This window comes from Peromyscus maniculatus, chromosome 10 (genome assembly GCF_049852395.1).
Source record: "Peromyscus maniculatus bairdii isolate BWxNUB_F1_BW_parent chromosome 10, HU_Pman_BW_mat_3.1, whole genome shotgun sequence".
In the NCBI taxonomy this organism is placed as follows: Eukaryota; Metazoa; Chordata; class Mammalia; order Rodentia; family Cricetidae; genus Peromyscus; species Peromyscus maniculatus.
The window spans coordinates 86,950,162-86,974,562 of NC_134861.1; the positions used below are offsets into that span (position 1 = coordinate 86,950,162).

General features: G+C 41.8%; 1 protein-coding gene across 6 annotated transcripts in view; it reads left to right on the plus strand.

The window, feature by feature from the left end:
- Nucleotides 1–20,845, plus strand: part of Uso1 (USO1 vesicle transport factor) — a 65,804-nt gene extending 44,959 nt beyond the window's left edge. For 3 of the 6 annotated variants that reach the window (XM_006993502.4, XM_042257633.2, XM_076546619.1), the window contains 12 exons: nucleotides 121–141; nucleotides 6,311–6,421; nucleotides 6,710–6,828; nucleotides 6,956–7,137; nucleotides 7,423–7,544; nucleotides 10,503–10,641; nucleotides 11,503–11,666; nucleotides 12,868–12,954; nucleotides 15,308–15,406; nucleotides 16,843–16,950; nucleotides 19,214–19,429; nucleotides 19,888–20,845. In XM_006993502.4, coding sequence (XP_006993564.1) covers nucleotides 121–141; nucleotides 6,311–6,421; nucleotides 6,710–6,828; nucleotides 6,956–7,137; nucleotides 7,423–7,544; nucleotides 10,503–10,641; nucleotides 11,503–11,666; nucleotides 12,868–12,954; nucleotides 15,308–15,406; nucleotides 16,843–16,950; nucleotides 19,214–19,429; nucleotides 19,888–19,968 — 1,449 coding nt within the window. In that variant the 3' untranslated portion in view covers nucleotides 19,969–20,845. The remainder of the gene's footprint in view (nucleotides 1–120; nucleotides 142–6,310; nucleotides 6,422–6,709; nucleotides 6,829–6,955; nucleotides 7,138–7,422; nucleotides 7,545–10,502; nucleotides 10,642–11,502; nucleotides 11,667–12,867; nucleotides 12,955–15,307; nucleotides 15,407–16,842; nucleotides 16,951–19,213; nucleotides 19,430–19,887) is intronic. The other 3 variants (XM_006993503.4, XM_076546618.1, XM_076546620.1) reach the window with 1 other exon arrangement.
- The last annotated feature ends 3,556 nt before the right edge of the window (nucleotides 20,846–24,401 follow it).

Below are 24,401 nucleotides of genomic sequence, written 5' to 3' on the forward strand. Positions count from 1 at the left end.
ACTAGAACTTCACTAAGTATCGGCTTAGATTTGCAGAGACTAAGCATATTTGAGGGATTTTTCTGGACTTAGGTTACTTAAAGCAATGTTTGTGAATAATGTTTGGCGTATAATTTGCAGGGTGATAAGATCGACAGACGGGTATGTATACTTGATAAGTTGAGGCCTTTTCTTCTGACAGACGGGCTTCCTCTTGTCTCGGGTTTTGCAGTGGTTTTTAACAGCTTGTTTGAAGTCGTTCTACTCACACTTCCATGTGTTGGCAAGTTTGTCTGTCACAGGGGCTCTCTAGTCTCCTCCTCTCTCTCGGACTGGTTACTAAGAACTGTGGGGACAACTAAACCTGTGTGCCCGGGCTTCCTCCAGGGGTGCTTGCCTGTCCTCCGAGTCCTCGGTTTGGGATCTTTGTGTTCTTTCCCCCAAGCTTGGTTCTTTATTTCCCTTAAAAACAACTTCAAGGAAGTCAAGTTTAGGGATAAAAGTCTGTCTTTTAATCAGTGTGTGAAGGAGGAACGTGTGACTTTCTACTATTTACATTATTAAAGTGTTCAGTAGTAAAATTTTTATAACTATGATTTTAAATGAAGTAGTATGGATTATTCTGGGTATAATCTTATGCTACAACTACCATATTGGTTTTGCTATGTTGGGTGGAGAGTGTTACTTATGTTCAGTTTGGTTTAGTTCTTCTTTTGACAAAGTATGTCTTCACACCGTTGTCTAGTCATGGTTTCCGGTGTGCAGTGTGGGTAGCAGTGAAGGAGCCCGGCTGGTGATGACACTGACGTGTGAGGACGACTTAGCATGCAGTTAGAACGCACTCACACTCACGTGTGATAACCGCTGCCGGCAGTTTCTCTTTCTTTGTTTCCTGTATGGTTCTGGGGATCAAACTCAGGCTTTGTATGTGCTGGGCAAGTTCTCTACCAGTGAGCCACAACCTCCAGCCCAGAATTTTTGATATTAGGATGTGTTTTGTAAGTATAAATCTTAATCACTTAAAAAGACAGGCATTATGTTTTCAATTAATTGGGTTTTTTTAACCACTCATAACAAATTGTATTTTCATAATTTCATCAATGCTTTTATTCTTTGTTCTTAGAAGCTGTTGCTAAAAATTAATCTGATTATAAGACACTAGAACTGCTTGTTTTTTTATTGGTTTTGAGACAGGGTCTCATGTAAGCCAAGCTAGCTTTGAACTCATTATGTGGCTGAGGTTGGTCTTGAATACCTGACCTTCCTGCCTCTACCTCTCCAGTGCTAGGATTATAGGCTGACTTACTATGTCCAGCTTCTAGAACCTTATTTTCATGCAAAAACCTTAAAAGTTTTAAGTGCCAGCTTTTTGTTTGTATAAAAATGCAGAAATGCTCAACTTGAATGAACATAGTAGGGATAAGAAGGATTTTTATTTAGAAAATATAGTTGGAAGAGCATTAAGAGCTGATATCCAAGAGTATTTGAGTTAACTTCAGATATTTTATTTGTGCCTGAGCATGGGGGTACACACCTGTAATCCCAGCACTTTGGAGACAGACTCAGGAGGGTCACTGTATGTGTGAGGCCAGCCTGGTACAAATAGCGAGTTCAGAGCTGCCAGAGATGCACATCAAGACCCTGTCTCAGACAGACAGACAGACAGACAGACAGGGGTTGGTGAGATGCTCAGTGAGTAAAGTGCTTACCACACAAGAATGAGGCCTACGTTTTGATCCCCAGGACCGACATACAAACTAGGTGTTGGGGTGTGCACCTGTAACCCCAGCACTGAGGGTTGGAGGCAGGTGGATTGCAGGGACTCTAGCCAACCAGTCTAGACAAAAGTTGAGCTGCAGGTCCAGTGAGAGGCTCACTTGACTCAACAGACACTGTGGAGAAGATGCTAGAAGATTTGTAATCCTCTGTGCACACATATGCCACATTGGTGCGTGTGTGCTCACTCACACTGCTCTCCCGCCCCTCCTCTCCTTCTCCCCTTCCTTTCCTTCTCCTCCCCCACCCTCTCCCTTTCTCTCTCTCTCACAAGAAACAAAAAACTTAAATATATATGTGTGTATTTATGGCTTTTATTTCAGTCTTTCAAATCTGTGGTTTCTAATGTCTGAATCCTCAGAATGCTCTGAATAATAGCTTCAGTCTCCTTTTGTTTTCACATCTCCTCCATGGTTCACATTCTGTAGGCTCTGGCAGGAGGTGTGTACTTGTTTTATATTTTCTAATCTCTGCCCATATTATGGAGCTTAAGTGTTGTCTTTTGATATGGCTTACATATGTGTGTGTGTGTGTGTGTGTGTGTGTATCATATTTTTCTTTTTGACAAGTGCTCTTAACCACTGAACCATCTCTCTAGCCCTTATTTTGAATTTTTAAAATCAATCTTTATGGCTTCTACTTTATAAGTTGTTCTTAGAAAGGCCATCTTTAAGGGTTTTAGGGTACTTAATTGTAAGTTCCTATCATCATTTCTGTGAGTGTTTCTACTCTTCCATTTTTCTGTATGAACTGTATGTGATACAGACCCACTGATCTTTTTTAAGTTTCATTTTATTATCATCATCATGTGTGTGCATATGCATGCATGTCTGCCTGCCTACTTTAGCATGCATAGCATGGCATGGGTATGGAAGTCAGAGAAGAACTGTTGTTGGTTTTTTTTACTCTTACTCTTTATTCTTTGGGGGCCTGCCACCCAGCTCCCAAATAAACCATACAGAGGCACATTCTTACTTGTGAATGCCCAGTCTTAGCTTGGCTTGTTTCTAGCCAGTTTGTCTTAACTTATCCCTTTTACCTTTTGCCTCTGGGCTTTTATCTTTCTCTATTCTGTACACCTTTCTTTACTTGTTACTCCTTGGCTGGCTGTGCAGCTGGATGGCTGGCCCCTGATGTTATCCTCTCCTCCTTCTTTCCTTGCTCCTCAGTCTTTCTTCCCAGATTTCCCTACCTATTTGTTCTCTCTGCCTGCCAGCCCCACCACCCATCCTTTCTCCTCCCTAGCTGTTGGTGGTTCAGTTCTTTAGTAGACCATCAGGTGTTTAGGCAGGCACAGTAACACAGCTTCATAGAATTAAACAAATGCAACATAAAAGAATGCAGCACATCTTTGCATCAATTAATATCCCACAACAGACAGCTCTTGGGCATTGGATCCTGGGGATGGAGTAGGTTGTCAGGCTTGGCATTATGCATTTCTGCCTGCTAACCCATCTTGCTAGCCCCCACTGGGTTTTTTCTAGGCAGCTATCTAGCTGCTCCAGTATTTTAAAGTCTATCTCAACACACTGAAGGTTGTATGGTACTTTTCCACACACTAAAATTCTCATTTGTACAAGTCCATTTCTGGACTTTGATTCTGTTGATTTCTCTCCATGATCTAGTATCACCTGATTGCTATTTTTCACAGTATCCTTAATTATTTCCACTAGTTTATTTTTCCATATCGTGTTAAAAATCAGATTATTTAGTTCTACGAAAGTAAAATTCTTTGTGGACTTAGGGTATAACTCAGTATTGGAACCCATGCTTCAGATGGGTAAGGCCCTGAGTTCACTCTCAGCACAAAAAGGAGGGAGGAAATCTGCCTTTTGGTATTTTTGTTTGAGTTATTCTTACATATGCAGAACTTCTCTCTATGCAGTGTAGATGAATCTGTTGTCAACCAGTAGCTACTATAAGGAATTACTATCAAGGAGATCAGCAAAACCGCCATGTACTCAATTGAGAATGCTGTTTGCAGCTGGCCAATTTCTGTGAATAACAGGAAGCTACAGTGTGAATATAAGGAAAAATAACACGTGTAAAAACTAAATTCATGTTGATACCTACTTGGAAGATCATTTAAAGTAGTTTGAAATTAATCAATATTAAATACACCTCAGAATAGATTACAAATAAATCAAGACCCCAAGGATTATGAGAATAATCTGGGTGGATTTGAAGAGGGGCTAGGAGATAGTTCAGTGGGTGTAAGCCCTTGCCGCCAAGCCTGAAGACCTGAGGTCAGTCACTGGGCCCCACGGGATGGCAGAAAAGAGCCAACTCCAGCAGACTGTCCTCTGACCTACACACGTGCACACGCACTGTGACATATGTATATGTCCCACATACATGTGTCCCACATACATATAAGTAAATGTAGTATTTTAAATCTAAAAAGAACTTTTGAAAAGCATAGCAATAGTTAAATTTAAGTTCATTTCTTACATCATTTCCTTGAATAATTATAATTTGAATACTTCTGTAAATTCTCCCAAAACGATGCATTATTATGCTAGTTTTGATTATTTTATTTCATATTTTGTTCTCTAAAAAGAAAAATAAGGCTTTAGTAGTATAAATGGGCAGTGGTAATGTTATAAATAACATTATACGTGGAGATCTAAGTGTATTGTATTAAAATTTTAAAAACCATAATCTTGTTGGACACAAGAGTTTTAATATTATTTCCCTGATCTTGTCAACAGCACAATGGGTATGTTCAGGGCATTCTTGGTGCTGGTGAACTGTCTCCCTTGGTTAGGTCTTGGTGCTGGTGAACTGTCTCCCTTGGTTAGGTCTTGGTGCCGGTGAACTGTCTCCCTTGGTTAGGTCTTGGTGCCGGTGAACTGTCTCCCTTGGTTAGGTCTTGGTGCCGGTGAACTGTCTCCCTTGGTTAGGTCTTGGTGCCGGTGAACTGTCTCCCTTGGTTATGTCTTGGTGCCGGTGAACTGTCTCCCTTGGTTAGGTCTTGGTGCCGGTGAACTGTCTCCCTTGGTTAGGTCTTGGTGCCGGTGAACTGTCTCCCTTGGTTAGGTCTTGGTGCCGGTGAACTGTCTCCCTTGGTTAGGTCTTGATGCCGGTGAACTGTCTCCCTTGGTTAGGTCTTGGTGCCGGTGAACTGTCTCCCTTGGTTATGTCTTGGTGCTGGTGAACTGTCTCCCTTGGTTATGTCTTGGTGCTGCTGGTGAACTGTCTCCCTTGGTTATGTCTTGGTGCTGGTGAACTGTCTCCCTTGGTTATGTCTTGGTGCTGGTGAACTGTCTCCCTTGGTTATGTCTTGGTGCTGCTGGTGAACTGTCTCCCTTGGTTATGTCTTGGTGCTGGTGAACTGTCTCCCTTGGTTATGTCTTGGTGCTGGTGAACTGTCTCCCTTGGTTAGGTCTTGGTGCTGGTGAACTGTCTCCCTTGGTTAGGTCTTGGTGCTGGTGAACTGTCTCCCTTGGTTAGGTCTTGGTGCCGGTGAACTGTCTCCCTTGGTTAGGTCTTAGTGCTGGTGAACTGTCTCCCGTGGTTAGGTCTTGGTGCTGCCGGTGAACTGTCGTCTCCCATTAGGTCTGAGGCGTGCTCTGGCCTGTTGTCACAAGGTTTGCAGCGTGGATTTTCATTCTCTTACTTGAGAATAGTATGTTCTCAAAGAATTTGACTAAATGTTTAAGAGATTCTTGTTCCTTTTTCTTTTTTCTTTGTTTTTTGAAGAAGGAAGTTTTTTTTTTTCCTTTATCAAGAACTTGCTTTTAAAATTCTGACTGAGGTCCCTTTGCAGTATATCTATCTACCTTGCACTTATACTTCTCAATAAAATCTCTCACTATTTTGCTAATTAAAAAGAAAGATTGAAATATTAATTTGTCTGGAACATTTATTTTTTGTTTTTCTTTATTTCATAATTAAAATTTTTCATCCAATATATTTGATCATATTTTTTCTTCCTCCAGCTTCTCCCAGATCCTTCCCACCTCTTTGCCCATTAGCTATATGTGGAACATTTATTTTTGATCATATGTCTTGGGATTAGTCTTTTAAAGCTCCCACATTACAATTTTGTTCTTAGTATAGCATCTTTGGCTACCACTATTTGTTTACTTATACAGGTCTCGTGTGGCTCAGGCTGGCCTTGAACTAACTCACTGCATAGTCCAGGATGACTTTAAACTTCTGACATTCCTGTCTCCGTCTCCCAAGTGCTACGATGACAGGCATGCACCAGCATGCCTGGTTTTGTTGAGTGCCGAGGATGGAACCAGGGCTTCGTTCGGCACGTTAGGCGAGCACTGTACAGCACAGCTGTACCCCAGCCCAGCCACACTGCTGTTTAAATCACCACATGTACTGGTGCATAGAAGTTCATGCTAATTTCCACACTGTTTATTTGGAGAAGTGCAGCTTGTGGTGGACACACAAATGTATTCTTTAGTTCAGTGTTTAAATCTGGCTTCCTTACACATCGCACGATGCTTAAGTTCTTTTGACATGAAAGGGAAGAGATCTTAGGCTGTGAGTTTGAAAAAAATAATAAATACAAAGTGGTTTCTGCCAATTTATTTTACAGGGAAGCAAAATACAAACCAGAGTTGGGTTATTAATGTTGCTTTGTACCTGGCTAAGCAACTGTCCCATTGCAGTAACACACTTTCTTCACAATTCAGCCAATGTTCCATTCGTATCCTTTGTGTTTTGGTGTCAGACATGTAAGTAACTTACATCTTTCAACTTTTGTTGAAACTTGAAAATGTTATGGATTTATAGTAATGCATGCTTAAACGTTGTGTGTGTGTGTGTGTGTGTGTGTGTGTGTGTGTGTGTGTGTGTAGTTTTTTATGGTATGCTGAATTAGAATGTATATAGAATTTCTTGTAGGAAATCTTACATAATGTATATGTTAAATTCAGATTACAAAATAAAATGTTCTAGATACTGTAAATCATTAACTCCTTAACAAAGGCGTCAGCTTACAGGACAAATTGCAGAAAATCTCGGAGAGGAAGAACAGTTGGTCCAAGGCTTATGTGCCCTTCTTTTGGGCATTTCAATTTACTTCAATGATAACTCACTAGAAAACTACATGAAGTAAGTAAGGGCAAAGCGGCCCTCTGATCACGCAGCAATAATGACACTTTCTTTCTGCTGAAGTAGAAGTAAGCCAAGCTCATGATTTTGCAATTTTTTTAAGCATCTCATATTTTTATCTATGTAGAGAGAAGCTAAAGCAACTAATAGAGAAGAGGATTGGCAAAGAGAATTTCATAGAGAAATTAGGATTTATTAGCAAACATGAGCTCTACTCCAGGGCATCACAGAAACCCCAGCCCAACTTCCCGAGTCCAGAGTACATGATTTTTGACCATGAGTTCACAAAGCTGGTGAAAGAACTGGAAGGTAAGATGTGTAGGGTGTCCTGACCCAACACCGTTGTGCTTGTGGGTTTGTCTGGATGTGCGTGGGTAATGGGCCAGAAGTGCATCTGCAGTCACGGGAAGACTTGGACTCTGCCAGGTTAGCAAGACTGTCATGAGTCAGGCTGTTTTTACTCTAGGTGTGATTACCATGCTTGAAATCAAGCTAGGAGGAGCGTGCGCTTAGCTCATGTGAGGCCCTCGATTCAGTTTGCAGAACCACAAGAGAGCCGTTCAGTGCAGAGTTTCAGTCAGTTTTCTTTTACAGGTGTTATTACTAAGGCTATTTATAAGTCCAGTGAAGAAGACAAGAAAGAAGAAGAGGTAAAGAAAACATTAGAACAGCATGACAACATTGTGACTCACTATAAGAATATGATCCGTGAGCAAGTAAGTACCAACGCATTGTACTCTGCTGCCCGGCAGCAGCTCTCTATGTGAGGGAAGACTGCTTCTTGGCATTTCAATGGCGGAGGGATGCAGAGAGTAAATTTCATTATTTTAGAAAGCATCTGTTCATTAAATGAAGCACTTACCACATGCTAGGTACTGTGCAGGATGTTATGGATCAAAACATAGATCAGGTGGATTTCTTGCCAATTCCAGATGAGAAACACGTGTCTAATTATGTGACATATATGTTACAGCAGATTAGTGCTAGAGCTAATCAAAGGTGTAGCAGCGTTCATGCTGAGCTCTGAAAGAACCTAGGGATAGATAATCTCCAGAAGAGAGCTAGGGCAGAGAGGCAGGAGATGGAGTACAGCACAGTATGTCTGCTTTTACTGGCATGGGCCTAGAGCAGCTCCAGGCTGTGTGAAGGAGACATTTGAGGGAGAAGGCTAGAGGAAGGGGGTCCAGGAAGGAGGCTCTTGTGGTGGTCAGCTAGGGGAGGACATTAGGGCACTGATGGTGATGTCTGCTGTGTTCTGTGAACTCAGTATCTTTTAAATACTATTTCATTGTGTCCTCACAGCATCCTGATAAGTAGTGACTAACTGTATTCGGTTTAGGATAAATGAGGAAACCTGTGGATTCTCCCAGCAACTCTTAGTAACTGTTAGAACAGAATTTGAGGGCATGTGCATTAGTGACATTGTGTGCTCATACTGTGTGGTGTGGCGGAAGAGACTTGAGAAGTGTGCAAACTGAAGTTAAAACCCAGCAGGATTCAGTCATGTTTCTCTGCAGGTGTTGAGATGCAGAAGGGGTAAGGTGTGATCCGCAGGTTTCTGTTGTGGGTGGTGGAGTACGGTCCTGTTAGATAGGCAGCTCCATACGTAGGCGATGACTTAGATCAGAGTCATCAAGTGACATTGTCCTTCAGAATGCTAGTCAGTGTCTTTATTCACATTGTATTGCACACCTTAAGCCTCTGTTAGGTCCTTTAAAATGTCATCCAGTTTCTTATCATGATATATAGTATAGTATATATAGTATAGTGATGATACTATTATCTGGAAAAGTAGATTACTGATGTCATTAACATTCCAGAGTCATTAAAAGAAATGTAACAGCCCTTGTGGGGTAGGTTTATCTTCTTAACTGTACATTGGGGTTTTTTTTCCCTTCCTCACCATGTATATTATTGAGATTGAAAATTTACGAGTGATAATATAATTGTATACTTAATGTTGGCTCTCAGCCTTTAGATGTTCAACCAAATCAATAAGCTAGAATCAATCTTTGCTCAAAATTTGAGTCATCAAACCACCCCAGTTACAGATTTTTAATCTATGTCTTGGTTCAAATACAGTCATTTTTAATTCATGAATGTAGTATTTTTAGAAGAATAAAAAATAAATACTTGGAATGTGGTTTATAGCTTACATTTGGGACTGATACAGTTGATTTAGAAAGAGAAGAGTCTTTTGACATAATTATTGAATTATTTATAAAATTAAAATTTTATAAATTCTTACCACTTAAATCCTGTTAGATTTAATAAACATCTAGAACTATAAAAATGTTTATATCCTTTGAAGGACATTTGAAAATTCATCCTAAGGAAATTCTCCAAATTCTGGAAAAACTGTTAAATGAACAAATATACTTATGTGATAACATTTATCATTTTGAAAGGTGGAAATTAACTTAGTGTTAAAAACATTTAATATGGCCGGGCGGTGGTGGCGCACGCCTTTAATCCCAGCACTCGGGAGGCAGAGCCAGGCGGATCTCTGTGAGTTCGAGGCCAGCCTGGGCTACCAAGTGAGCTCCAGGAAAGGCGCAAAGCTACACAGAGAAACCCTGTCTCGAAAAACCAAAAAAAAAAAAAACATTTAATATGATTTATAAAATATCTACTTGATTAGGTATATAGTGGGCATTAAAAATTATAGCTATAAGGCTGGAAAGATAACTCATGAGAACCAGAGTTGGGATCTCAGCACCCACATAGCAGACCAGGTGCCCAATGTTCCAATGCTTCTGTAATCCCAGCTTGGAGCAGAGCAGAGACAGGAGGATTACTGGGACTTGCTAGCTTTCAGCCTAGTCAAGAAGCCCTAGGTTCAGGAAGAGACTCTGTTCAAAGGATTAAGTGGAGTATGGTAGAGGACGATGCCTAGTGCCCTCTTGTGGCCTCCATGCACACACACAGGCACACATGCATGCGTGTGCACACACAACTCATTTTTAAAATTATGATTGTGAACACTGTATAGTAGTAAGGATGGACAGTGAGTTATCTAATGTCCTACAACTATATATGAACTGCCTAATGGCAAGTTTAGAAAACATGAGCTCAAGCCTGCTTGTAGCCTCATTTCTTTTCTTTTTTAAGTTTATTTTTATTTATAATTATGTGTATGTGTCTGTGTGTGGTTATATGCACATGAGTGCAGATGTCCATAGAGGCCAGAGATATGAGATCCTTATGACATGCTCAAAGACAGAACCAACTCCTTCAAATTCTCCTCTGACACATCCACACATGTGCTCATACACATATACTCACACACACATTAACAAGTAAATGTAATAAATTTAAATAATATAGATGCATGTGTATATCTACACTTGCTAAGTTTAAGTAGTTTGGTATACATTTCTTAAATGGTTCATGGCTCCAGAATGAGTTTTGGTTTTTGGTTTGTTTGTTTTTTGCATTTGGTTGTCTTGGATACTAGTGGTGAAATTGCAGGCTGTCCCATGAGCTCGTCAGTGGAGCCTCTGCGTGATGTTGCCTTTGCACACGTATTCCAGTCCAAATGCTTAGTTATTGACTGACTCTGGGAACGTTGGCTGTTTTAACATACTGACCTTTGAAAAAGCCTGCCCGGTGTATTTGTGTGCGTCGTGTTCCTCAGTCTGAGGTGAGACTGTCTGAGATGTATTCGGTCACAGGACCTACAGCTGGAGGAACTGAAGCAGCAAGTGTCTACCCTGAGGTGTCAGAACGAGCAGCTGCAGACAGCAGTCACGCAGCAGGCGTCGCAGATCCAGCAGCACAAGGACCAGTACAACCTCCTCAAAGTCCAGCTCGGTGAGTGACTCAGGGGGTCCTCATCATCTGTCCCCAGCTGGACAGACAGACTGATCCTTTGTGGCCTGCTTGTTCTTGAACTGTAATCACTGTGGCAAACTCTCAGGTTAGAACTTAACTCAGAACAGCTTGTAATTCAGAACAGCGAAGACAAGCCAGGTGGGGTGGCACGCTCCTGTAATCCTAGCAGGTGGATCTCTGAGTTCGAGGCCAGCCTGGTCTACAGAGCAAGTTCCAGGACAGCCAGGGCTGCACAGAGAGACCCTGTTCCGAAAAAAAAAGAAAAAAGAAAAAAGTAGCTAAGACCGGCTCTTTCCAGTTTGAAGTCCGGGCTCCATGCTTCCTGCTTGACTGTGTGATCAGGTGGTTGTTGACCTGGTGACACACGGTGTATTGGCACATTAATGCAAGCTCCCCCGGTGATTCTAAGCCGTAGGCTAGTTGAGATTGGTTGTGAGAGTATTTCAGATGCTTCAATTCCAGAGTTGAAATAATAACATTCATGTCATCTGAAAATGAAATGAAATACCCTCTCTGTATAAAATTCTAGTTCAGTCCTAGGCAGATAGGTAAGAATTCACATCTCTCCTTTTCAAAGAGTGGTTTTCGTATAATCATTATTGTCTGTGGCTGTGCGTGGGCATTTGGGTGCTGCTGCGGTCTGGGCCTGACTTCCTCAGCCCTCCTCTGTAAGCCTCGTTTACTTGGCAAGGGGGAGGCACCACTGTGAGCGCCATGCCAGTTCCCTCGGCTGAGGAGACATCACTGGAGTCTTAGGTGATCTCGTTTTCCAGTCTTCTAGTCCCAAAGGTGAAAAGCTTGTCTGATGCTGGCTTTCCCAATGTTGTGCCTGTTCAACAGGAAAAGACAATCACCATCAAGGTTCCCACAGTGATGGGGCTCAGGTGAATGGCATTCAGCCAGAAGAAATCAGTCGGCTGAGGGAAGAGATAGAAGAGCTAAAGAGTCACCAGGGGCTCTTACAAAGCCAGCTAGCCGAAAAGGACTCTTTGATAGAAAATTTGGTAAGTAGATGTTAAAAAGGAAATGTAAATAAGAGATCAAGAGCAATTCTCTTCATCTTACTTGTTTGTTTTTCTGGGTTTGTGTGTTTGTTTCATTTTGAGACAGGGTCTCCCTGTGGAGCTCTGGATGGTCTGGAACTCACTATGTAGACCAGGCTGGCCTCGAACTTACAGAGATCCTGAGAACTGGATTGAAAATTATGTACCACCGTCCCCAGCCCTGTTTTAGTTTTTTTCATAGTCTCAGCCATCTCAGACTGATCTTGAATTGCCAATCCTCCTGCCTTCCCCTTCCAAGTGCTGGGATCACAGGGGTGTGTGTGCCTCCAAGCCTGGCTTGATGCTTCTAAACTCACTCTGTAGACCAGGCTAGCCTTGAGCTCACAGAGATCTGCCTGCCTCAGCCTCCTGAGTGCTGAGATTAAAAATGAGTGCCACTGCACTAGCTCATGTACTTTTTAAATTTTTTTCTCGTGAGACAGGGTCTCTCTATGTAGCCCTAGTTTTTCTAGAACTTGCTGTCTAGACCAGGCTGGACCAGCTACTTTTGCTAAGATTAAAGGCTTGAGCAACCACACTCAGCTCGCTTTGTTGTTTTGTTTGTTTGTTTTGTTTTTTCTTAAATGAAGGGGATTATTTCTTTAAAATAAAAGTAGTGATGGTGGTGCTTTATGCAGTGTGTGTGTGTGTGTGTGTGTGTGTGTGTGTGTGTGTGTGTACACGTGTGTGTACAGGAGGCACAGACACTCCAGCAACAGTGGAGGTCAAAGGGCAGTTTTCAGGAGTTGACTCCCTCCCTTGACTGTGTGGTCTCAGGAATCAAATCATGTGGTCAGGCTGGGTGGCAAGTACCTTCACATGCTGGGCCACTTCCCTGGCTCCTCACACTTAAAATGAGATAGCTTTTTCATGTGGAAGTGGTTCAGGAAATCTGTTTTTGTGCTTTTGCCCCTTTCTACTTGAGGTGCATGTTCAGATAGAATGAACCACTTGGTGTGAGTGTAACTTGTGAAGCTGTGGGAAAGTATGGACCATCAGCGAGCACTGTGTTGAACTAGAACCTTACATACAAAATCAGAATCTTCATGGGAATCCTTTGGTGAGCTCTGTAAGACTCGGCTGTATGCGTGTACTTCTGCTTTGGCTCCCCTTTCTCTTCAGACTGCACTAACTCCATAGTGTATTTCTCTGCTAATTGTAGAAATCCTCACAAGTGTCTGCCCTGAATGAACAGGCGTCAGCAGCAGCTTCGCCCAGAGACTCCGATCAAGTCGTAGAGTTAAAGCAGGTAATTTCCTAGCTTGAGCCCAGGCCTGTGTTGTCTTGTTTAGTTACAGGAGAGTCACACCCCTGCAGTGGATTGTTCTTGAACTCCACTGTCAGGAATAATAAAACCTGGTAATTAAGGCAGCTTTGAAAATCCAGAAGCCATATCTACCTTGACAGTAATGTTGTTTTGTCTTGTATTGGTTGGTTTTAAATTTTTTACATTTTTTTTTCATTTATTTATTTATTTGTTTGTTTGTTTTGTGCTATGAGTGTGTGTGCACATGCACACTGCTTTTGTTGCAAAGTCAGGACAGCTTGAGGGAGTTGGGTCTCTCCCTCTACCACGAGGGTCCTAGGATTGGACTCAGGTAGTCACCCACTGAGCCGTCTGCTTAGCCCGGCTTCTTGTTTCTAAGTTTCCTTCTTTGTTCACTCTTTTCTGTTCGTCCTCCCTCTTTTCTCTGTTAAAGGAATGTGTGCTTATTTGAAAAGAGAAATGAACAGAAATCAAGCTGTGCTACCTAATGTCTCCTCCACTAGTCAGCTAGCCTCACTCACAGACCTGGCTGTCTGAAAGGTGTGACCATACTCTTTCCTTATGTCACCAGCATCTGTGTGTCTCAAACTTCTCAGAACTTAGGTGTGTGAAGGTTTTGTGTGCGTGCACATAGACACACACACACACACCACATACATGCAGTATTCACAGAGGGCATCCAGCCCCCTGGAACTGGAGTTACAGGCAGCTGTGAGCTGCCATGTGGGTGCTGGGAGCCAATCTTAGTCTCTGCAAGAGCAGCGAGTGCTCTTAACCCCTGAGTCTCTCTCCAGTTGCTCAGACCCTATCTGAGCGCTGACCTTGTCTCCAAATCGGGTGTCATTTACAGTCTTTGGGTCCACAGCATTTGTTCACAATGTATTGCTTGTGTAGGCAAGATTAATGTACTATTTTGGTTTTACTGAGTTTGCTGATACTAAAATATTAAAGCAAATTATTAATATGTCACCTTACTGTGTAAATCCCAAATAAAAAGTTTTAGTTATACTTCACAGTGAAACTTTGATAGACTATTTTATAAAAGAAAATTGCCTTTTGGTTTTGTTACTTTTCCAAATTTCTTTTGTAAGTGCATGTGTGTGTGTGTGGGTTTGGGGTTTAGTTGTTGGTATTTTGAAACAGGGTCTCTCTATGTAGTCCTGGCTGTCCTATCACTAATTACATAGACCAGGCTGGCCCCAAACTCACAGAGATCCTCCTGCCTCTGCCTCCCAAGTGCTGGCATTAAAGGTGTGCACCATCATGCCCAGCAAATACACAGTTTTTTAGTGATGGCTTTATAGGGTTTTGTAGCAACACAGGGTTTTCTTTACTATATGACATTTTACAGAACGCTGCATGGGGACAGGGAGATGCTCAGTGGGTAAAATGTCTCCCTCACAAGCACGACAACTGGAGTTTGAATCCCCAGCACCACATCAGAGAACGGCAGGCATGGTGTCGTGTGCCTGGAGGACAGTGGATCCTGGGGGACGGCCAGTCCAGCCTAACAGTGAGCTCCAGGTTCAGAGAGAGACTGTCAAAACTAAAGTGGAGAACAAAAGGGACACCCAGTGCCACCCTCTGGCCCCACACAGGCCCCATCGCAGCAGCATCAACACACACACACACACACACACACACACACACACACACACACACTCACTTCCCTCACCTTCTGCAGCAGCTCTCACAGACCTCTGCACAGCCGTCTCTCTCCACACCACCGCTGCTGCTGCTGCTGCCTCAGAGCCAAACTCTGGACAATTATAAGTTACATTTTCAGGGCCCTGTCCATTCTCAAAACACAAGATAAGTCCTTATGCCTATCTGCCTGTCTGTTTTCTTTTCTTCCCTTACTCTTCCCTTTGTGATTTTTTTTTTTTTTGGGTGGTGGGGGTCGGATGAGGAGAATGTATAGGGTCTCAAGAGACAACAGAGATAAATAAATGTGTTTCATTTTCCATTTTCTATCTTGAACCTAACATAAAGAGTGGTTCTCTGGAATTAAATTTTAAAACTTGGAAGTTATTTATTTATTTATTTTAAATTATTTATTTATTATGGATACAGTGTTCAGCCCGCATGCCAGAAGAGGGCACCAGATCTCATTGTAGATGGTTGTGAGCCACCATGTGGTTGCTGAGAATTGAACTCAGGACCTCTGGAAGAACAGCCAGTGTTCTTAATCTCTGAGACATCTCTCCAGCCCGGAAGTTCCCAGTTTTTTTGAAGATAGGGTCAAGAAAGGATTTTTTTCTTTCCCCTGTAAATGGACATTTCCTTAATGAAACCAGTGCTGTTTACATCACAACTCTACTGTTCTTATTTTCAGGAACTGTCAACATTAAAGTCCCAGTTAAACTCACAGTCTCTGGAGATCACCAGACTCCAGGCAGAAAATCATGAGCTGCTACAGAGAGCAGAAGCCTTGGTGAGTCGTCCTGGTCTTGCTTCCAAAGGTGGTAAGGTGAAGCTAACCTGTGCTCTCAACCAGTCTTTATTACTCATTAGCCAGAGTTCAGCGACAGAGACTTAAGGGAGCCTTTTTCTCTTCTTTTTTTTCTTTATTTTTTGTTGTTGTTTTGTTTGTTTTCTTTTTATTACTGTATGGATTCATTTATTTAGTTACTGAATGGTTTATTTTACTGGTGTAACATCCATTTCCATCCCTTTCCATCCAAGCTGATAGCTTCCCTACTGTTCTAAATTATCAAAATCCCATTCACTTCATCAGAGTCAGAACCACCACATAAGAAAGGCCCCACAAGTACCTCGTCCATGTCCCTGGTGTCTGCTGCATGGGTTGGTTGCATCCATGAGCGTAATCACTTATTAAAGGTGACCTCGACCCTGGTGCTTTCCCCACAGCACACTTTCTCATGGTTTGCAATCTGGGTAGTCTGAAAATTCCAGGTCCTCATTTTTACATAATCCTTTGTAACTTCCTCTCTCCTCTTACATATTACTGTAAACTGCAGAGAGAAATGAGACCACACAATAGGATTTGTTTAGAAATATCAGCTAGATGAGTAATTGCTCACTCATGCCAAGTGTAGTGATGATCGCGAGAGAGAACCCAGGTTGGGCAATGCTACAAGACACATTCTAACACAGATACATTGGCCAATAGACTGACTGATTGATCTTTGTTCTCACAAAATACTAGGCCACAATTCTGCCAGGTTCTTTGCTGCTCTAGAACAAGGATTGTCTTTCCTCTAATTCCCAGTAACATGCTTTCTATTTCTCTGATTTCACCAGAAGCACATTTTATACTTCTTCCTACATTCTCTTCATGTATGTGCACAAAACTAAAAATTTTCTCTATAGCTCTTCTCTTTTCATTATGAATCCTTTTCAGAATTCCCTTTAATGTTCATATTTCTATCAATAGTTTCTTTGAAGTGACTTAAGCTTTGTCTGATATGTACTCAATACTCCCTTCATTACACTGTTCCAAAGCCACTTCCACATTTATAGGTATTTGTTTAATCAATACCCCTCTGTATGGTATATTATAGAGAAAAGGTGGGTACTAATTTTTTTTTTTGATTCATAGAACACTTAAAATACTTATATTTCACCAGCTGATGGCATTTGGGTGGATTTAATGCCTGAGGGGATAGTTGTGGACTTAGCCACAGGAACTGAGGAGCTGAGGCTCTGGAGCCCCATGCTGCTGCTGTTCTGGACTGATCGACACTGCTTGGTCTTGCCTTCCTTGTCCTCTGGCCCATGGTGGGACAGCTCATCCATCACAGCGTTTTGGTGCTTTCACATAAAAAAACTTCAAAACAGCAAGAAGATATACACACAGAGTTTGTATCATTTGTAACTTAAAGAGACTTTTCAAATTTGTATTTTCAGGCAAAGTCGGTCCCTGTACAAGGAGAGAGCGAGAATGTGATAGCAGCTAAGACTACTGATGTAGAAGGGAGGCTGTCCGCCTTGCTTCAGGAGACAAAAGAATTAAAGGTTGGTTTTGGCCAAACTGCTGTTTACTATCCATAATATGAGGTAAATTCTGGAAAATCCGACTGTTTCATTTCATCTCTGAGCCTCTTAGGCTTATAAAGAAATGTAGCTGTGGTTTTCCTGGGTCCCACCTGGCCTGTGGTCAGGACAAACCTCTCTCACCTGCCAGTCCTGCAGCCGCTTGGACCCAAGTAAACACACAGAGGCTTATATTAATTAAAACTATATGGCCTAATGGCTCAGGTGTCTTGCTAGCTAGATCTTACATCTTTAATTAACCCATTTCTATAAATATACCTTGCCATGTGGCTTGTGGCTTACCAGTATCTTTACATCTTGCTTCTCACGGCGGCGGCTGGCAGCATCTCCTGACTCAGCCTTCTACTTCCCAGAATTCTCCTCTCTGCTTATCCTTCCTATACTATACTTTCTGCCTGGCTACTGGCCAATCAGCGTTTTATTTATCAATCAACCCAGAGCATCACATTCACAGCATACAGAAAAACATCCCCAGCAAAGAAAACTGGAAATTAGGGTTTGGGTGGGTTTTTTTGTTGTTTTGTTTTGTTTTCCCAAGATACAGTTCTCTGTGTAAATCCTGGCTCTCCTGGAACTCACTCTGTAGACCAGACTGATCTTGAACTCAAAGATCTGCCTGCCTCTGCTTCCTGCCGCTGCTGGAATTAAAGGTGTGTGACACCACTGCCCAGCAAGTTTTCTTATCAACATCAGTATTTAGTCATAACAAAATAAGGGCAACAAATTTGACTAATACAAAAACCACATATAGCAGGCATGGTGGCAAACCTTTAATCCTAGCTCTGAGGCAGAGGCAAAGCAGGTGGCCATGAGTTCCAGGCCAGCCAGGGATGCATAGTTGACGTGGGATATCTTTTAGTTTTCTTTAGTTATAATAAAAGATACAAAACTTTAGACTCACCAAGATAAGATACATAATTATCTTCTCTAATTTTGTCAGATGCAAATGGATTGGATAGTGTTACTTTAATTCTTACTTAGTGACTGTTTTTGTTTTACAATATTAAGGTTAAAACATTTTTTAATTAGACAAAACAGAGGAAATGCTGTGGGATAATGCTCTTGTACACTGTAAAGATTTGTCACTCAAATTGGCTTAATAAGATGCTGATTGGCCAGTAGCCAGGCAGGAAGTATAGGTGGGGCCACCAGACTAGAAGAATGCTGGGAAGAGGAAGGGCGGAGTCTCCAGCCAGACACAGAGGAAGCAAGATGAGAATGCCGGACTGAAAAAAGGTACCAAGCCACAAGGCTAAACATAGATAAGAATTATGGGTTAATTTAAGTGAGCTAATGGCCAAGCATTTATAATTAATGTTCTGTGTGGTAACTTGAGGAGCGGCTGCTGGGTGTTAGGGAATTGTTGGCAGAACAGAAACTTTCACATGCACACAGTGAGACTATCTCAAAAAACAAAATAACATACAGACTTCCATAGGGCTGAGGAATATTAGACAGACATGTCAGACTATGTAACATGAAGAAAAGAATCAGGTGATACTCATAAACAGATTATGAAAAAGGAAGATGATATATAGTTATACTTTTTGGATTGTGGTTATTTATGTTGTGGTTTTATTTGAAACTATCCTTTCCATTTAATTCTCAGAATAAAATGGGATTTTTTTTTCCCATCGAGTTTTGAGTCCTAATTCTGATGCCCAAGTGGCTTCAATACAATGTTATCTCTCATGGTTTGGGCATGGATGTCTAAGGTTTGAACTTTTTACTCTGTTCATTGTGGCTTTCTTTGCTAAGTAGGCTGGCAGATTCCCACATTCTTGAGTGTGTGTTTTAAGACTTATGTACCTTCAGTGCCCACGCCAAGCACCTCAGATTGAACAGTTGTCATTATATTAGTTACTTTCACGTTCCTGTGTCCAAAATCTTGAGAGAACTTCAAGGGGCTGAGATGTATCTGGGGCCATGGTTCAGATGTCACAGTTCATAATTGCTGGGAATGCAAAAGCATTTCACAGCTTGGTGGCAGGAATGTAAGATGGCCAAATGTTGGCTGACCAGAAATGACAGCTCCAGCAGACCGGAAGTAGATAATCACCTTCAAGACCCACCACTAGTGACCTACCTCTGCCACCATCCATGAACCAGTAGGGATATTTCACACCTAAACTGGAACATACAGTGATTTGTCACTGATGGAAACTATTAGGAACTTTGGAAATGGGTACTGATTTTAGATCACTGCTTGTCACCTTTCTTCTAGAATGAAATTAAAGCTCTGTCTGAGGAGAAAACTGCCATTAAAAAGCAACTGGATTCATCTAACAGCACCATCGCCATTCTACAAACAGAAAAAGACAAATTAGATGTGGAAGTCACAGATTCTAAGAAAGAACAAGATGATCTCTTGGTACTGTTGGCTGATCAGGATCAGAAAATCCTGTCCCTGAAGAGTAAACTCAAGGACCTCGGTCATCCAGTAAGACTGAAATATTTCCACAAGTGTTCTGTATTTGTTATGTTGCATGGGAAAGTTGGGCACTGTGTTAGCCATAGAAATGTGGGGTCGAGAACATAGCATTTGTAGTTCTCACTGTTCAGTGAATTTGTCTGAGAAAAATCAAATTCTCTGCAATACTTGAAGACCTTGAGCCTAGAAAATAGCTGGTTTCATTGCTCCTGGGTAATAAGACTCATCAAGGGTAGGTTTTGCAGTCATTATTTTTACCACAGTGGGTTCAGATTCATGGATAGAAAAGTGTGACCATTTATTCTTAAAGTTAACTGACTAGCGTTACCCATTCATGTTAAAAATGACAGGGAGCCCTGAGCATTGTGAAGTCAAGGAAATCGGATTTACTATGACAGACTATTACTATTAATAATTTATTATTATTATTATGTGTGTATGTGAACAAATCTGTATTTTCCCCTTAGGTTGAAGAAGAAGATGAATCTGGAGACCAAGAGGATGAGGATGATGAAATGGACGACGGCGACAAGGACCAGGATATCTAGCTTTAAACCCTCAGAGTGATAGAGATTATGTCATTACTTTGAAGAAGTCTTAAGACAGTGCTTTGGTTTGCCTCCACAAGAAATAAAGATTTAGAACCAGGCAGAAAGCATTCACTAATAAAATTATTGATGTATGTTTTTTAATATTGCCTCCCATGTGGAAAACTCTAAAACTCTAACTTCATGTGGAAGTTTTATTTATGTTCATCTGAACTCGCCCAAAATATAATTTGCAGAGCATCAGGTTCCAAAATAGGCCATTTGAGGGCTTGTGGTGGTGATGCTGTCGCCTTACTGGTCCACTGGTTGTTTGCTTTTCAGAATCTGTGACTTCAGTCCTAACACATTAGATTTAATGTGTATTGAATGGGAATCATTATCTCTAAATCGGCATTGAGTTCTCAGCTGATTATTTCCTTGCAAAGAAAGGACTCTACTTAAAGACAAGATGGCCTGGGCCCAGGGGTGGGTCGAGTGTGTCCTTACCTCCCACCCCTGGTGCCTTCCAGAAGAACAGGATGGGACAGTTAAGTGAGTGCTTGCCATCTCACAGGGTCACATTCTGCCTTGTGTCCCAGAATGTGGAGAGCTGTTCTGAGAAACTCACCAGTGTATTAACATGGCTGGCTTTCCTTCCGTTTAAGCTGAAGGTGGAAAACAGATGGTAGTCAACAGTTCATACAGCTGGGGTTTAGTATTGTTTGATTATCAGAAAATATGTTCTTAGTTTTCAAAAGACCCAAACTATGATTTATATAATTTATTGGCATTTTTGCTGAATAGGTGTAAGTCAGATAATAGATTTTTAAAAAGCAAATGAAGCAATGTGTCAAAGTCTAATGTTTTCATAATAAAAATAGATATTATGTTCACTTAATCCCTGTCATGGTTCCCTTTGTTTAGATTTTAATGAAGTATTTAGTTCCTCACAAGAAGTAAATGAAATGCTAAGGAGACGTCTTAGTCACTGTTCTGTTGCTGTGAAGAGCCACCGTAACCAAGGCAGCTCTTACAGGATTTAATTGGGGACCTCATTATAATTTCAGAGGCTTAGTCCATTATCGTTATGGTGGGGAGCATGGGCACACACATGGTACTGGAGCCGGAGCTACATCCTGATCCAGGCCAAGAGAAAGACCTGGGCCTGACCCTTGAATCCTGTCAAATAGCGCCACTCCCTCGTGACTAAGCATTCACATGCATGAGTCTGTGGGGCTGTTCTCATCCCACCACCACACTTCCTAACAGTACCCCTCTTGGTACTGTTAGGAACAACCTTACCAATGGCCGGGATTCTGAGGGTGGAGCGAATAGGACTCAAATTGTGAATATCTAGGAAATAGAAAAGGAAGAAAAAAAAGTCAAGAGCAGTTCCTGGAAAGGGCAGTATGGTTTGCAGAGTTCAAGCTCAGAAGAGTAGGAGGTGATCAAGGGTTATGTTTCCTGTGGACTTGCTGAACTTGAGATCCAAGTGCATACATTCATACATAAGTGTGCTTATCAGGGAAATAGACGTGGAAGTTTGGAGTGCCTGGAACCAGAGAAATGTAGGTAGGTGGGTGGCTTTCAGTCCACACACAGCGTTAGCTTTTCGGAAGCGTAGAGAGACAGCAGCCAAGAACTGAGCCGGTGGAACTCGGGGTTGGAGGTTAGCTGAGCTTTGCTGTATTAAATGGACAGTTGTGTGGTCTTACCCAGAGTCGAGGAGCGGACCTGAAAGCTCATCTAAATTGACTGCCTCCTGCCATTTTGGAAAGTGAAAATGTAAGTCTTTCTGAAACATTTAATGACCACTTTATTCTTATTGATGAAGAGTTTCTATTTGGGGGCACTGGGGGAGAAGCTAGGGGCAGACTGTTTTAATCGAAGTAAATGTGCTTTAGTGAAATCTGCTCTGTTAGAAGCTAAGTGTCCGATAAAGATGCTGCTTAAAATTCCATTGTGTCACTTAAAATGTGTTTTATAATGCAAATTGTTTTAACAAGCTGTCCCCCCTTTTTATGGGTTAGTGCTGGCACTCCTGGTGAGAAGTGACCCTTTCTCTTACCAGTAACTTCTCTATGGTTCCCAAATGAAAATGCATGTGACACGTCACCTCTTGTGGATACAGTGTCTATCTTAAAAAGTGTTTTCCCTTCGTAGTGAATTAGCCAGTTTTTCTAGACACATTCTTTTCCCTTTCTACCTTAAGCACTTGTGAATAGTTTTAGTTTAAAAACTAAAGTCTACAATGGGCTTTGCTATAATTATGTGCTGCTTTTGATTTTACTGCTTTTACCAATGCAAGCAGGACACCCATAAGGATGTCAACACGGGTTTCGAACACTTGGTTTGCTAGTCTTTTTCCAGCTCTGGGTCTTTATTTCTAAACTTATTAAATAAATGTGTTACACATTTAGTGCACATGTAGTGGGATGCCCGGGTGTGGGAAAGCATGCCGTCTGGCCCTCTTCTGGTTCTTGCAGTCACACTCTGGCCTGTCTGGCATTTCCTGCGTCTGTTCCCCTGTAAGACAGCATCTTGCCTTAATACAGAAAAGGTGAGAGACAAGGTGGTTGCTGTGCTAAGACAGGACATGGGTCTTCTGGGTCTTTTTAACCCTGATGTTCTTGACCCACAAAAAGGTTGCATAAAACAAGCAAGAAAAAAAAAAGCAAACTTTTGCAGCTACAAGGATAGAGTATTTAAAAGTGGGTGAGGCACAGGAGAAATGTCTGAGCAGTTAAAAGCACTGGCTGCTCTTCCAGAGGACTCAGGTTCAATTCCCATCACCCACCTGGCAATTCAGAACATCTAACTCCAGCCCCAGGGGATCCGATGCCATCCTCTGGCCTCCATGGGCACTGCACACATGTGATACAGACACAAGCAAGACAAACTCTTTAACCCTCAGTACCTCAGTCCCTCACCTCTTGTCCTCGCTAGCTTTCTATTGCTGTGATAACACCGTGGCAGTAAGCAACTCAGAGAGGAAAGGGTTTACTTTGCTTACACTTCCACATCACAGTTCTTCTCTGAGGGAAGCCAGGGCAGGAACGCAAGGAAAGAACTTCCTGGTAGGAACTGGTGCAGAGGTCATGAAGGAGTCCTGGTTACAGGTTTGCTCCTCGTGGCTTGCTCAGCCTCTCTTACAGTACTCAGGAACACCTGTCCAGGTATGGCACTGCCCATAGTGAGCTAGACCTTCCCACATCAATCATCAGTCAAGAAAATATACCACAGGCTTGCCTACAGGCCAGTTTAGTGGGGTGTAGGCAGAGTTTCTCTGTGTCCCAGCATCTGCTCCCAAATTACCTCAGTCAATAGCTCAGGCTTGTTACTAGCTAACTCTTACATTTTACATTAACCCATATTTCTTACTTCACTCTGCCACATAGCTCAGAACCTTTTCTCAGGACAAGTTCATCTTCTTGCTTTGTATCTCCTTGTGACTCCCGAGACTCCCTGGCTTCACCTTTCTTCTTCCCAGTGTCCTCTGTGTCTGCTGGCTGTCCTGCCTATACCTCCTGCTTAGCTAATGGCCATTTAGCTTTTGTTTGTTTGTTTGTTTTTTGTCTTTTTTCAGAGCTGAGGACCAAACCCAGGGCCTTGCACTTGCTAGGCAAGCACTCTACCACTGAGCTAAATCCCCAAACCCCATTTACAGGTTTGTTTGTTTGTTTGTTTTGGTTTTGGTTTTTGGTTTTTGTTTTTTTTTTTTTTTTCAGGACAGGGTTCCTCTGTGTAGCTTTGGTGCATGTCCTGGATCTCACTCTGTAGACCAGATTGGCCTCGAACTCACAGAGATCCGCCTGGCTCTGCCTCCCGAGTGCTGGGATTAAAGGTGTGTACCACCGCCGCCTGGCTTAGCTTTTTATTAAACCAATCCAAGTGACAAATCTTCACAGTATACAAAGGGATTATTCCACAGCAGTGGGGGCATTTTCTTAATTTAGGTTCCCTTTGCAAATTATTCTAGTTTGTATTAAGTTGACATAAAACTAGCCAGCATACTTGACACAGACACATCACTATTCAACTAGAACCTTTCCTTTCTCAACTTTCCCCAAGATGACATGTTACTATTACAGTATAAAACAAAGTAACTTTAAAAGTCTCATAGTCCTTAAAAATGTATGCATTCAAAAAGTCCAATCTCTTTAAAATATCCAAAGTCTCTGTAAAATTGTAAAATGTCTTTAAAATAGCCACAATCTTTCTAAAACTTTAAAATCTCTTAAAAGTTACAAATCTCTTAACCGTGGGCTTCTCAAAATCAAAAGTAAGTTAATCACTTTCTTACCTCAAGGGGGAAGAACCAAGGCATAATCACAGTCTGAACAAAGCAAAACCCAACTCCAACAGTGTAAATAACTCAGGGTCTAATGTCTGGGGTTCATTCATGATCTGTGCTCCTTCAGAAAGCTTGGAAGTCATGTATAGCATACACACCG